This window comes from Otolemur garnettii, unplaced genomic scaffold (assembly GCF_000181295.1).
Source record: "Otolemur garnettii isolate 467f Iridium unplaced genomic scaffold, OtoGar3 scaffold00093, whole genome shotgun sequence".
Taxonomy (NCBI): domain Eukaryota; kingdom Metazoa; phylum Chordata; class Mammalia; order Primates; family Galagidae; genus Otolemur; species Otolemur garnettii.
In genome coordinates, this window is record NW_003852488.1 from 3,656,127 (window position 1) to 3,671,258 (window position 15,132).

Genomic DNA, 15,132 nt, shown 5'->3' on the forward strand with positions numbered 1-15,132 from the left:
GAGGACATTTAAAAAGCAACGAGAACAGGTTAGTAGATAATGTACCAAGAGAGGGAAAGAGGAGCTGAAACTGATCTCTGGGAATTCTCCAACACTGAAAAGCTGGTTTAAAAGAAAATACCTGTAAAACAGCTGAGAAGGCCCTCTGGCCACGGATAAGGTAGGAAATCCAGGACAGAATGGACCCTTGCATGTCCTGTGAAAGGAGGGAAAACAACATATAAATATCTTTCAGACTTACTTCCGAGGGAAGTGCTGAGTTCCCAGAGGCCTATAAAGTCAAACCACCAAGGACTGGGGAAATTTCCGTGCAGGCTCATCCGCAGTTTGGGTTATTGTGCTTAGCACCACCCAGACAGAGGGTACAACTGAACTTCTTCCAGCGTATGTGCCTCAGAAGGCTGGTAGATACCCTCTCCTTTACTTGTCCTACACCAAAGCAGAGAAATAATGAAATCCATATCCTGACATTCAGCCCAAAGTCTTCAGCTTAAGGTTAAGAGCAGAGCCTTAGAAATCAAGTTTTGTGAAATTGAATTCTGAACCTACCATTATGAATTGCGTGAGTTTGGGAAACGTATTTAATATCTCTGGACAAAGTTTTCTTATCAATGGACTAGGTATTATCATAATGAACCTGCATGTATAGAAAATAAGTAAAATAATTTAAGTGAGCTACTTAGAATAGTGTGTGGAACAAAAAAAAATGCATTCAGCGATTGTGGATTGATATTGTTCTAATCTGGGAAGGACACTTAGCTCTGTACCTGTCTCCTGTAGTGCTCAGTAAGTTTCTGATAATGAGCTTGGAAGTGAAGTTGCATTTATTGTAGTGTGAAAATCTAATAACTATTTATCTGTCATGCAGAGGAAGTTGTCTCTTCTGTAAGGCAGGCAATACAGAGGGAGCCACAAGAAAGTACATGGATTTTAAGAAATGAAAAAACCGTATTAAAATTGTAAGACTCAAGTCACGTTTGACTCCTGAAATTACCAGAGGTGCTCAAATGCGATTTGTATTCATCTTTTGTTATCAGTATATAGGAGTATTATTACAATTTTAATATGGTTTTTTCCTTTATTAAAATGTGTATACTTTTTTTTTGGCACTCTCTGTAGAATATTGCCAATCAGTAACAGGACAATTCTCTTGTCTGAGATGTTTAAATTCCTGACTGTGCAGTTACATGTTTACAAATTTGATCTTATCATTCATTGAGCCATTTGTTTATTGCTAGAATAAAAGGGTAAAAGTATATGCCTTTTTCTTCTAGTATATACCAAAGATTTATTAAAAAATGTTATCCTACACTTGTGAACTATGCTTGCAAAAATGGTCTAGAAAATCTTGTTCATGTTTTCAAAATGTTTTACAGAATTGCACAGATAGGTCTGATATGATTGTTTTGGTTTTATAGTATGTATTTTGGTTATTTGGTTGGCTGAATTTTCTTTCTTTCTTTTTTTTTAATGTCAGAGAAAAAACTTTATACTTCTCCATTCACTGAAATCCAAAAATCCCACCTGTGAAAATCTTGAAATGAGTATACAAAACATCACAAAATCAGTTAAAATGGAAGTTGAAGCTATTTTATCTTTTGAAAAATACCATAATGTGAATTAACTTAAGGCAAACAGCTATTTTAATTTAAATTAAAAATGTTTTCATAGGATAAGTAAATAGTAATGACAACCTTAAACCTGTTTATTCTGGCCTAATAGTATATTATTGGAATATAATGCCTTTTTGTAATAAGTGCTAATGACTTCTTGCTGTTCATGGAATATTAGAGAAAATGTATTCTTCTCTCTTCTGGATAAAAGAGCTATTGTTTTGATTGTTATATTGTCCATTTAAATTTCATATATTTAAGATATTTTATTCAACTACTCATGGGCTCTGTAGGAGCACAAACTTTTGTGTGGCTTATAATTTGTTAATTTTCCCATACCTACTAGCATAATCTTGCACACAGCAACCAGCTAACAGATATTTATTTATATTTTTATGTCTACCTGTTTGATCAAACTACACATTTCTACACACGATGTACTTTGAGTTATACCTTTCACTATTTCATTACTTCACTAGTAATGCTTTCCCTTCTAGCAAACCACCCTACGTTAATTCCTAGTTCTGATCTATCTAGTTTATAGTCTCGCTTTCCACATACTTACTCTGGAACTTACTATTTACAGCTCATGTATGCTTTTATCTACCAACTGGACCAAACCTGCATTCAAACCTCACTGCTAATTTCTTTTATGTGGCAACACTGCAGAAAATCACAAAACTGTTTTGACGTGGCCAGCTTTCTATGGAAGATCCCTTAACTTAATCTCTTCCCATTAAATTTCCTTCAAACCTTAATTCAAGTGTTACTGCATTTCTCTCTTGGGCCTTGGAGTTACCTTTCTCCCTTTGATCATTTTTTATCTACTTACATGCTCAGCTACATAAAATTAGCATATCTTACAGAAAGGCTCAGAGTATCTGTTACTGAATTTTGGTTCTTTTATTTGCCCACCTTGATCTAGGGAAGTCATTTAAATATCTTTAAGTCTCCAGTGTCTGTAACAATAAAAGTGGAGGTAAGCATTTATAGAGGCAATCCCCAGTGAGGAATGAGATAGCTCTCTAGCCTTATTCTTCATTTGAATTGGTATGTAAATCGGAACAGGTACATTTAACCAAGGATTGGTGGTAATAGCTCCATTTGTAAGTGCGAGTCGTACCTCAGTTGGATGTTTGTAACTCAGGAGATTTACTATAATTGCCCTCGTTTGTAAGTGAGAGTTGTATATAAGTCAGATGTTTGTAACTCTGGGACCGACTATACTTTATACTTGTGAAAATTAATATTTATTGACCCTTAGTATGTGTCAAGAAATATATATGGAATCAATTATTATCTATAAATGTCTCTGGCACAATTATCAAAGCAAAGCCACTAAATTAATGTTAGTTTTTCTTTTTATCCTTCTCATACCTATTTAATTTCCAATACGTTCTTTCTTATACAATGTCTGCAGTATCATAGTGGCTGATACTTAAGTAAATGCATTGAACCAATGATTTTAAATTCTCCAGAAGGGCTGCTTTCCCTCCTTGTACTTTTACTCCCATGCCATTGAAAGCCTGGCTTCACTACCTCCTCGTTTCCTCTGGACATTCTTTCCTAAAAGTCTTTCAGTCTGATTTTCTCCTTTATTGCTTTACTTAGAAGGCCGGATCAGAAGTCTCTACTGCAGCATGTCAAGTCCAGTGACTTTTTCTGACTCCTTATTCTCTATTACCATTTGCAGTGTTCATACCAAAGATACCTTGGCTTTTGGGCATTATTTTCCTTCTGAATATCAATGGAAATATTATTGCTTACTTGTCACCCTTCATCTCCAGCCACATCTAATTTGCCTTCTGTTTCCTTCCTTTTCTCTCCCTTCAAAGTAATTTGACCATTCCCCATGGCATTATTTTTTTCAGTCCTTACTTTTCTATTTCTATATTTGTTTGTATGTACACAAGTGTGTGTGTGAGAGAGAGAGAGAGATTGAGAAGCATTTCCATGGCTGAAGACATAAATTCCTTGCAAAACCCTCAAAATTTGTGCTATTAACTCTGACTCCATTCCAGAGTTTCCTGCCTACATTTATAACTCTCTGAGAGACGTTATTCCACCCCTAGGTTCTGTTGGCATCATATGCAGCTGAAACTCTGAACCTTTCCCTTTTCTCATTTGGTTTCTGCTTTTCTGAATGATGTCATCTTGCTTTTTTCATCTACACCTTGTGGGTAAGGGTCATCCTCTACCCACTGTGTAGGATCAGTGGACAGATTCTCATGTTTCTTCTTTTCTAATACCTCTGGCACCCATTCTTTCCTGTGTGTTCCTCTGACAAGATGCTAGTCCTATCCACAATTGCCTCATGCCTGCACTATCATGATAGAAATGAACTGACTTCCCTGACTCCAGTTTCGGACCCCTAGTTTCTATAGATTACACAATACTATAAAACTATGGAGCCTCCACACACTTTATTAAATTCTGAGGATTTAGGCACTCTAGGCCCCAAAGGAGTAAGTTGAATACAAGATGTAATTTTGTAATCTTGTAATAATACAAGTAGTAATAATACTACCTTGTAACAACAAACAGCTTAAGCACAGAATGGCTAGAAAGAACAACATAGTCAACACTACTTGAGAAAATCAGTCTAAGAGCTTCAAGCAGTTATGAATTTCTAGAAAAAATAGAGAAATACTTTATCTGCAAATAAAGGGATGAAAAGCATTGTAAGCAATGACAATAACCGGTAGAAAGGCAAACAGCTAAGGCATGGCATTAGAGAAAGAAAGCCTCTCGGTGCATTCGTGTGTGTTAGCAGTGGACCTCATACAGCTTATAAAAAATTCAACAGCTCTTTCCGCATCTAAGGAAAGAAACAATGGAAGTGTTTTAAACGGGGCAGTAACATGACTGGTTCATATTTTATGGTAGTTTCTCCCTAGTGTTGTAGGAAATACTTTGTATGAAGCAAAGCCAGAGGCAGTGAATGAAGGAGCCGTGGCAGTAATATGACTCAGTTTGAGCAGCCACTGCCTCTGCTCTAATAGTGAGACTCTCTTCCCCCCAAATCTTTCAACTTTCAGTTTTCCTGTGGCAGTGTTACAGAATAGCTCATATTTAAAATACCCCCCCCCTTTTTTTTTGAGACAGTCTCACTTTATCGCTCTCAGTAGAGTGCTGTTGCATCACAGCTCACAGCAACCTCCAACTCGGGGGCTTAGGCGATTCTCTTGTCTCAGCCTCCCACGTACCTGGGACTACAGGGATCCACCACAATGCCCAGCTATTTTTTGTTGCAGTTTGGCCGGGGCCAGGTTCGAACCTGCCACCCTTGGTATAGAGGCTGGCGGGCACCCTACCCACTGACCCAGAGGTGCCACCCTAAAATGCTTGTTTTATATGCTTTAGAATCTATAAAAGTCTAGAAAAAGATTAATCACACATTAATATGACAATTTATTTTTTCACTTAAAAAATAAAAATATATATTACTTGCTTTTAAATAGGCCATCATATGGGCCAGAGCATGTACAATAGCTTAAACTTTAAAAACAGTAAGAATTTACACTGCAAGTTTCATAGTTCATTTTCTGCTGCTATAACAGAACACAACAGATTGGGTAATCTATAAAGAATAGAAGTTTATGGGTGGCGCCTGTGGCTCAATGAGTAGGGCGCCAGCCCCATATACCGGAGGTGGCAGGTTCAAACCCAGTCCCGACCAAAAAAAAAAAAAAAAGAAGAAGAAGAATAGAAGTTTATTTGGCTCACAGTTCTAGAAGCTAGGAAATCTAAGAACATGGGGCCTGCATCTGGTGAAGCCTCTGTGCTGTGCTATTTCAAGGTGAAAGGATGAAGGCATCAGGTGGAGAGTAAGCACAGGAGACAGAGGTAAGAAATAATCAGGCTGAGATCGCCCTTTTATCAGGAGCTCACTCTGGAGATAACTAATCCACTCCCAAGACAAAGGCATTAATCCATTTATGATGGTGGAACCCTCTTAGCCTAATTACTTCTTAAAGGCTCCACTTGTCAACACTCTTACAATGACAATTAAGTTTCAACGTAAATTGTGGAGGGAATATTTAAACCATAGTAGATTCCTTTATGGAGTATTTAGTTGGAACTGGACCAGGCACCACATCCTTTGCCTTTTAACACATTGCTCTTTCTAATACACCACAGCCTTAACATAAATGAAACATCCAATCCAAATTTGCACGCAGTTTCCACCATCTTTCTTTTATTTCTATTTGTTCGAATGTTTGCTTTTTAAAGAAACAAATTTTTGATTCAACCTTGACCTTTGCCATCATAAGACTATAAAAAAGTTCATGGCAGTATGAATTACTTTTTTTCTATTAAATTACTTTGTTATTTTACATCTGCTGATAGCAACAAGGTCCCCAAAATAATGTCACACAATTCTCAAGTCTAGTCTTCCATAGACTCTCTTGAAAAGTTAAGGTAATTTGATTATTGTCTGAGTCCTGAATTTCTAATTATCAAGAATTTATTGATAAGATGCTGACATTTTTATTTCAATGAAAGAAATAGACATAATCTACTGTATAAGAGCAATAATTATACTTTTTATAGTCTCTTCTAGTCCAAGAAATAGAGTCAGTGTTATTCTCATTCCCTCCTGATGGTGACATGTGGGGATGCCCAAGAGTGTTAGAAATCTGACAATACCAACTGCTTTATCATTACTGAACCCGTTCCTCAAACAAACCCCTTCTCCATTCTTTTTCTAATTGTTGTCATTTTAAAAGACCTCTATTCTTTTTAAATATAAGATCCCCAATAATTCATTATTTTACTAAGGTAGCATGAAAATGTTCTAAAGTTAGTTTTGAGCTGTGTGTGTGATACAAGGAGTGTGTATTTTACTGGCTGCAGTGTGGGAATTGTTTCTATTAGACATTGCTGTTGCTATGTTTATATGAACAGGATCCAAACCATAGAAACATGTAGTTAACTCCATCAAAGGTATCTCTTTCCTGGTGTAAAGAAAAAAACCTTTGAAGATATCGATTTCTTTTCTACTCTTCAGCTTTAAGAATTTTAGGCCAGAGCCAATTTCCAAACCTCCAAGCTTAACTTCTTTCCTGACTAATCTCTGAGACCCCAATTCAGACATCAAATCAGAAGTATATACAGATAGCCTTACTCTTCAGAAAAAAAAGAGAGAAGGTTTTCTCAGTGGAAACTCCTGTCTGTTAACCAATCTGGTTAGCATCAGAATAATCCATGAAGATGTCATACCTCTCCAGACAAGAGCAACAAAGCCATATGAGGACTGACAGGGGAGAGAATCTGTAACTAGGATGGTCTCTGTATAAATAATGAGTTCTTTTGTTGTTCTGAGTCAGTGGAAGTCAAATATAGTACTTTATCTTAAAAGAATAAAATCGTCAACTGATCTTCTCTGGTTTATTTGGGTATAAAGCAGAAAAGTAATTTTTATGTTCATTTAAAAGATGTTCACTTGTAATCCTGGCCCCTAGCCACAATATTAGAGCCAGGCTCTCATTTATGTTTTCAGGCCAATTTATTTCAAATACAATAGCCTTCTGGGTTTATTTTGGGGTCTTGCGTGGCTTGACAGTCCTACAAACCTTGTGAAGACCTGTTTAACATCATCAGACATCTCACAATAAAGACGGTCAATGTGATGTTCACACCAAGTTTGAAATATTTATCTTTTAGCCATATTCATTCTTTCATTGCTGTGCGATCTTGTCATGTTTTCTCACTTTCTGCTTCAGTTTTGAAATCATGTGAAATAAATGTTACAATATTAAAAATATAAGAAATAGGCCTATTTCTGCTCTCTGTTTTAGTTATAGGATCATTGGTGGAAACTCTCAGTTCACCATCAACCCATCCACGGGACAGATCATCACCAGCGCATTGTTAGACAGGGAGACAAAAGATAATTATACTTTAGTGGTGGTCTCCAGTGATGCAGGATCCCCAGAGACTCTTTCTAGTTCCACCAGTGTGTTCGTCACTGTGACTGATGTCAATGACAATCCACCACGATTTCAGCATCACCCGTATGTCACGCACATCCCATCTCCTACTCTTCCAGGTAATCACGCGGATATAAGCAAATGGTACCTCACACATTTTCTATAACTATATTTACATTATTTTTATGTCTGTATTTCTGACACAGCTTAATTTTGCAAATCCTCTAAGATTCAGATTGTTTTCTGTAATGAGATTGAACCTTTTACGTTAACTCTTTCTTTCAAGACCAAGTATAGGATTTTATAATTATCATGTCTTTCCTATTATTATTTTTTGATATTACTTGTATATTGTAAATTATTGAAATAGAGATAACTTTGTAGTCAATGATGGTTGTGCCCAGAGGTATAATTTGTGTGTAATTTTCCTAAGAAAAGGGATATGGTCTCTATATTTCATGCCAGACTTCAAGCTGGAAACATTAGGCATTCAAATATATTTTGTTGGTAGGAAATGCATATTTTACTTTGATTTTTCATAGATAAATTTTGAAAATGTTAATGGATGACTATTCTTATTAATATTTATTTTTATTTCAATTTTTGTGAATAGCGTTTTGTTAGTAAGTTTTGAACCATTTATGAACCAATTATGAATATGTATTTTTCTTTTTGCATCTTTTTAAAATTTAGTTTGACACCGTTTTCATATTTTCTTTTTTCTTTTTTTTTTTTTTTTGAGACAGAGCCTCAAGCTATCCCCCTGGACAGAGTGCTGTGGCATTACAGCTCACAGCAACCTCCAAATCCTGGGTTCAAGCGAGTCTCCTGCCTCCGCCTCCCAAGTAGCTGGGACCACAGGCGCCCGCCACAACGCCAGGCTATTTTTTGGTTGCAGCCGTCATTGTTGTTTGGCGGGTCCGGGCTGGGGATTCGAACCCGCCACCTTAGGTGTACGTGGCTGGCGACTTAGCCGGTTGAGCTATAGGCGCCGAGCCCGTTTTCATATTTTCAATGCATGGCAGACCCTACTAAGAACTGCACAAATATCCTGCCACCTGTAATTTTTAAAATGTATTTTGAACATTTGTGAAATACACAAATATAGCTCATTATTAATTTAGTCTTCCTTACTTGAAAATATTTGTAATTCAAGGAAAAAAATAAGTGAATCCAGTATTAAGTCCTCTCAATGATCCTTTACCTTCTACTAACCTGGGGATGTCTAATTGATATCACTTTAAAGTATAAAATCCATAGAGATATGTGCCAACTTTCTCTGACTTGGAAATGGAAATATCAAAGTCATAAATACCTGATGAAGGTCTTTAGTAGAAATGATGTTGGCAGGCATGATTCTAATGACATCTGTTTGTGAGGCAATATAGCATCTTCTATGCACAATGAGGTAGGCTAAAGCATCTTTTCCTCATTAGACTTCTTGTGATTAATTAGAATCACTGGACTTTTTAATAAAGGAATTCTCACTTTGTTCCAAACTCTTCTGAAGGGGTGGAAGTGCAAGTTTGGGAATGGTTTCTGAATGAGTAAATCGAAAACATGTTCTCGTGGCAGCTTTTCTGCATGTATTTACTGCAATCTGTTCCACTGGCACTCATTCTAAGCACTAACTTTTGGAATTCTAATTGAGTCCATTCTTCTTCAGTACTGGTTTGTTACTACTTTATGATTACTTTAATTGATTTATGCATATATATTTATATATGTCATCTGCATGTCATAGCAGCTCACAGACAGAGAGATTTTGCTATAAAACAGTGGATATCAGGAATCAAAAGTAATGAATAAAACCATTTTTATAGAAATGATTACATATACAGAGATCGAAAAATATTTTCAAACATAATAGAGCAGTAGACACTTGATAATGGGTGAAAGCACAGTTTCTTAGAGAGCTCGTATATTACTGTTAGCTGGAAAATTGTGTTATGTGCAGATTTTTCTTCTAGAAACCATGGTTTTGAATGATAGGCCAGTTCTATCCTCTATGCTTCTCTCAAAGGGATACTAAAAAATATTAAATCCAGCAAGCTATATGGGTTTTAGTTAGAATAGGGCAGGCCAGGCTCTGAAGACTATTGTTAAACAGATTTGACTTGAAAACTTCAGAGAAAATATAGGAAATATTGTTTTCTCCAGTAATCATAAGAAAATAAATTATATCAGGCAGCATTATAGTGTATTATATGCATTAAGCTACTACCCATGCTTCCTTTGGCATTCCGTGTGATTAAAGCCGTGCCTCCCTCTTTTATAGGTTCCTTTGTCTTTGCGGTTACAGTCACAGATGCTGACATTGGAGCAAATTCTGAACTACAGTATTCTCTTTCGGGTAGAAACTCTGAAAAATTTCACATTGACCCACTGAGGGGAGCTATTATGGCAGCTGGACCACTAACTGGAGCTTCAGAAGTGACATTTTCGGTACATGTAAAGGATGGTGGTTCATTTCCAAGGACAGATTCTACAACAGTGACTGTTAGATTTGTGAACAAAGCAGATTTCCCGAAAGTCAGAGCCAAAGAACAAACATTCATGTTTCCTGAGAACCAACCAGTCGGCTCTCTAGTCACCACCATCACAGGCTCTTCCTTGAGAGGAGAACCATTGTCCTTCTACATTGCAAGTGGGAATCTCGGCAACACTTTCCAAATTGATCAATTGACAGGGCAGGTGTCTATTAGTCAACCTCTGGATTTTGAAAGGATACAAAAATATGTTTTGTGGATAGAGGCCAGAGACGGGGGTTTCCCTCCTTTCTCCTCTTATGAGAAACTTGATATAACAGTACTAGATGTCAATGATAATGTCCCCATTTTTAAGGAAGATCCATTTGTATCTGAAATATTGGAAAACCTCTCTCCTCGAAAAATACTTACTGTTTCAGCAATGGATAAAGACAGTGGACCCAATGGACAATTAGATTATGAAATTGTTAAGGGCAATGAAGAAAATAGTTTTAGTATCAATCATGCTACTGGTGAAATTAGAAGCATTCGACCATTAGATAGGGAAAAAGTATCTCAATATATGCTCACTGTAAAATCCTCAGACAAAGGTTCCCCTTCTCAAAGTACCTCAATAAAAGTCATCATTAACATTTTAGATGAAAATGATAATGCCCCTAGATTTTCTCAAATATTTAGTGCCCATGTTCCTGAAAATTCTCCCTTAGGATACACAGTTACACGTGTGACAACTTCGGATGAAGACATTGGCATGAATGCAATTAGTAAATATTCTATAATGGATACGAGTCTTCCATTTACAATTAATCCCAGCACAGGGGATATTGTCATTAGCAGACCTTTAAATAGGGAAGATACAGACCGTTTCAGAATCCGAGTTTCTGCACATGATTCTGGGTGGACCGTAAGTACAGATGTCACGATATTTGTGACAGATGTCAATGATAATGCTCCAAGATTTAGTAGACCCTCCTACTATTTAGATTGCCCCGAACTTACTGAGATTGGCTCCAGAGTGACTCAGGTATCTGCAACAGATCCAGATGAAGGATCAAATGGACAAGTGTTTTATTTTATAAAATCTCAGTCAGAATATTTCAGGATTAATGCCACCACTGGAGAGATTTTCAATAAACAGATCTTAAAATACCAAAATGTCAGTGGCTTCAGTAATGCGAACATCAACAGGCATAGTTTTATAGTGACATCCTCAGATCGAGGCAACCCTTCCTTGATTAGTGAGACAACAGTTACCATCAACATAGTGGACAGTAATGACAATGCTCCTCAGTTTCTTACAATTAAATATTTTACTCCAGTCACCAAAAATGTTAAAGTTGGTACAAAATTGATCAAAGTGACTGCAGTAGATGACAAAGATTTTGGACTGAATTCTGAAGTGGAGTATTTCATTTCTAATGAAAATCATTTAGGAAAATTTAAGTTGGACAATGATACAGGGTGGATTTCAGTAGCATCTTCCCTGATTTCTGACTTAAATCAAAACTTCTTGATCACAGTCACCGCAAAGGATAAAGGAAATCCCCCACTTTCTTCCCAAGCAACTGTTCAGATAACTGTCACCGAGGAAAACTACCATACGCCTGAATTCTCTCAAAGTCACATGAGTGCGACTATCCCTGAGAGCCACAGTATTGGTGCCATTGTCAGAACAGTCTCTGCAAGAGATCGAGACACAGCTATGAACGGCTTGATCAGGTACAGCATCTCTTCAGGAAATGAAGAGGGCATTTTTGCACTCAATTCTTCCACGGGTATATTAACACTAGCCAAAGCTCTTGATTATGAGCTATGCCAGAAACACGAAATGATGATTAGTGCTGTAGATGGAGGATGGGTTGCAAGAACCGGTTACTGTAGTGTGACTGTGAATGTGATTGATGTGAATGACAATTCTCCAGTATTCCTTTCTGATGAGTATTTCCCAACTGTTTTGGAAAATGCCCCAAGTGGGACAACAGTTATCCACCTAAATGCAACAGATGCTGACTCCGGGACAAATGCCGTGATTGCTTATACTGTTCAGTCATCTGACAGCGACCTCTTTGTCATTGACCCTAACACAGGAGTCATAACCACTCAAGGATTCTTGGATTTTGAAACCAAGCAGAGCTACCATCTTACTGTGAAAGCCTTCAATGTCCCTGATGAAGAAAGGTGTAGCTTCACCACTGTTAATATACAATTAAAAGGGACAAACGAATATGTGCCTCGTTTTGTTTCCAAACTCTACTATTTTGAAATCTCAGAAGCAGCTCCCAAAGGCACTATTGTGGGAGAAGTGTTTGCCAGCGACCGTGATTTGGGCATCGATGGGGAGGTACACTATTTGATTTTTGGTAATAGCCGAAAGAAGGGTTTCCAGATCAATAAGAAAACAGGACAAATTTATGTTTCTGGAATTCTTGATAGAGAAAAAGAAGAAAGGGTGTCTCTGAAGGTTTTGGCCAAGAATTTTGGCAGCATTAGAGGTGCAGATATAGATGAAGTCACTGTAAATGTCACTGTGCTGGATGCCAATGACCCACCCATTTTTAGTTTGAATATCTACAGCGTTCAGATCAGTGAAGGGGTCCCAGTAGGAACTCATGTGACCTTCGTCAGTGCCTTTGACTCAGACTCCATCCCCAGTTGGAGTAGGTTTTCTTACTTCATTGGATCAGGGAATGAAAATGGTGCCTTTTCTATTAATCCACAGACAGGACAGATCACTGTCACTGCAGAATTAGATCGAGAAACTCTACCCATCTATAACCTCTCAGTTTTGGCTGTTGATTCAGGGACCCCCTCGGCTACAGGAAGTGCTACCTTGCTGGTCACCCTGGAAGATATAAATGACAATGGGCCCATGCTGACCATCAGTGAAGGAGAAGTTATGGAAAACAAACGCCCAGGAACTCTGGTAATGACCCTTCAGTCCACTGACCCTGATCTCCCTCCAAATCAAGGTCCCTTTACATATTACTTGCTGAGCACAGGGCCTGCCACCAATTATTTTAGCCTGAACACTGCTGGAGTTCTGAGCACAACCAGAGAGATCGACAGAGAGCAGATTGCAGACTTCTACCTGTCCGTGGTTACCAGGGATTCTGGGGTTCCTCAGATGTCTTCTACAGGGACTGTGCATATCACAGTTATAGACCAAAATGACAACCCTTCACAGTCTCGAACGGTGGAGATATTTGTTAATTATTATGGCAACTTGTTTCCTGGAGGGATTTTAGGCTCTGTGAAGCCACAGGATCCAGACATATTAGACAGCTTCCACTGCTCCCTCACTTCGGGAGTTACAAGCCTCTTCAGTATTCCAACAGGTACTTGTGATCTGAATTCCCAGCCAAGATCCACGGATGGCACATTTGATCTGACTGTCCTTAGCAATGATGGAGTTCACAGCACAGTCACGAGCAATATCAGAGTTTTCTTTGCTGGATTTTCCAATGCCACAGTGGATAACAGCATCCTACTTCGTCTCGGCATACCCACAGTAAAGGACTTCTTGACTAACCACTATCTTCATTTTTTACGCATTGCCAGTTCACAGCTGACAGGCCTAGGGACGGCTGTGCAACTGTATGGTGCATACGAGGAAAACAATAGAACATTTCTTTTGGCAGCTGTGAAGAGACATAATAATCAGTATGTGAATCCTAGTGGTGTAGCCACCTTCTTTGAAAGCATTAAAGAGATCCTTCTCCGGCAGAGTGGAGTAAAGGTAGAATCTGTGGACCATGACTCCTGCATCCATGGCCCATGTCAGAATGGAGGGAGCTGTATAAGGAGACTGGCTGTGAGCTCAGCGTTGAAGAGCCGGGAGAGCCTCCCAGTCATCATTGTAGCAAATGAACCCCTGCAGCCTTTCCTGTGCAGGTGTCTGCCAGGATATGCCGGCAGCTGGTGTGAAATAGATATAGATGAATGCCTCCCGTCCCCTTGTCACAATGGTGGGACCTGCCACAATCTAGTAGGAGGATTTTCATGCAGCTGCCCAGATGGTTTCACTGGCAGAGCCTGTGAGAGAGACATCAATGAGTGCCTGCCTAGTCCTTGCAAGAATGGAGCCGTCTGCCAGAATTTTCCAGGAAGCTTCAACTGTGTTTGCAAGACTGGATACACAGGTAGGACAATGTTTTACTTTTCTCACTGACCTTAGCCATGTCAAATATAATAGAAAGGAATGAATTTTGTCCTTTTCAAATGATTTTCCACAAAACAATAATTTTAACAAATGTTAAGGATTTACGTTTCTTCAAGAAAACCTGGTGGGTAGGGACATTTTCTAGTTTTTACAGACAAGGACGTAGTACAGGGAAGTTACGCAAGTTTTCTAAGGTGAGTTACTTTGCAATCATGTTGGTATTCAAGTCTACGCAGTTAATTTTAGAGTTCAAACTCTTAGTCTGTTCGGTGTCTCTTATAAGAACTGAAAGAGAATAATATCTTCCTAAAGGAGGTATGGATTAGATTATATATTTATAGATTAAAGGAGATTATAGATTTAGAATAATGTCTTCTAAAGTTGAAAGGATATGGTATACACAAAGCATAAGACCTGGATTATTTTACAGGCTAAATCATTATGATCAGTTATATTGTTGATTTTTTTATCATTGGTATTTTTATGATCTTTTAAAATCATAAACATCATTATTATTGAAGTGTGATCCACCTGATGAGGAGAATACAGCAAAAATCGTGTTTTAAGACTTAGACTGAAATGTTGTTATTTCTAGTAGTTGGGTAGAAAGAATAACTGGCTGCTTTCTCAAGAAACCCAGAACAAAACTGAGCCACTAAATTTACACAATTTGCCATTTTAGAAGCAGCATTAAACATGTAGCAGAATATCTGTTCAACCAGTCTTTAGTATCTTAAGGGGAAATGAAGTCCACTATGCACATCTCTGCTTCTCTTTCTAATCTTACCTCCATCTACCTGTGTATCTGTCATCATTACCACTGTCATAATTATTTACCTACCTGTCATCTATTAGCTGATCAATTGTTGATGTTCCTTTGAATGTGAATACACGTTACCCTGCTGGTAAGTTTGAGGACAACAGAATTCTACCTTATA

At 37.9% G+C, this 15,132-nt stretch overlaps 1 protein-coding gene across 1 annotated transcript in view; it reads left to right on the plus strand.

Moving 5' to 3' along the window:
* Positions 1–15,132, plus strand: part of FAT4 (FAT atypical cadherin 4) — a 195,289-nt gene that overhangs the window by 146,506 nt on the left and 33,651 nt on the right. The window contains exons 8-9 of the mRNA XM_003795526.2: positions 7,415–7,665; positions 9,825–14,174. Of these exons, the coding sequence (XP_003795574.1) occupies positions 7,415–7,665; positions 9,825–14,174 (4,601 nt within the window). The remainder of the gene's footprint in view (positions 1–7,414; positions 7,666–9,824; positions 14,175–15,132) is intronic.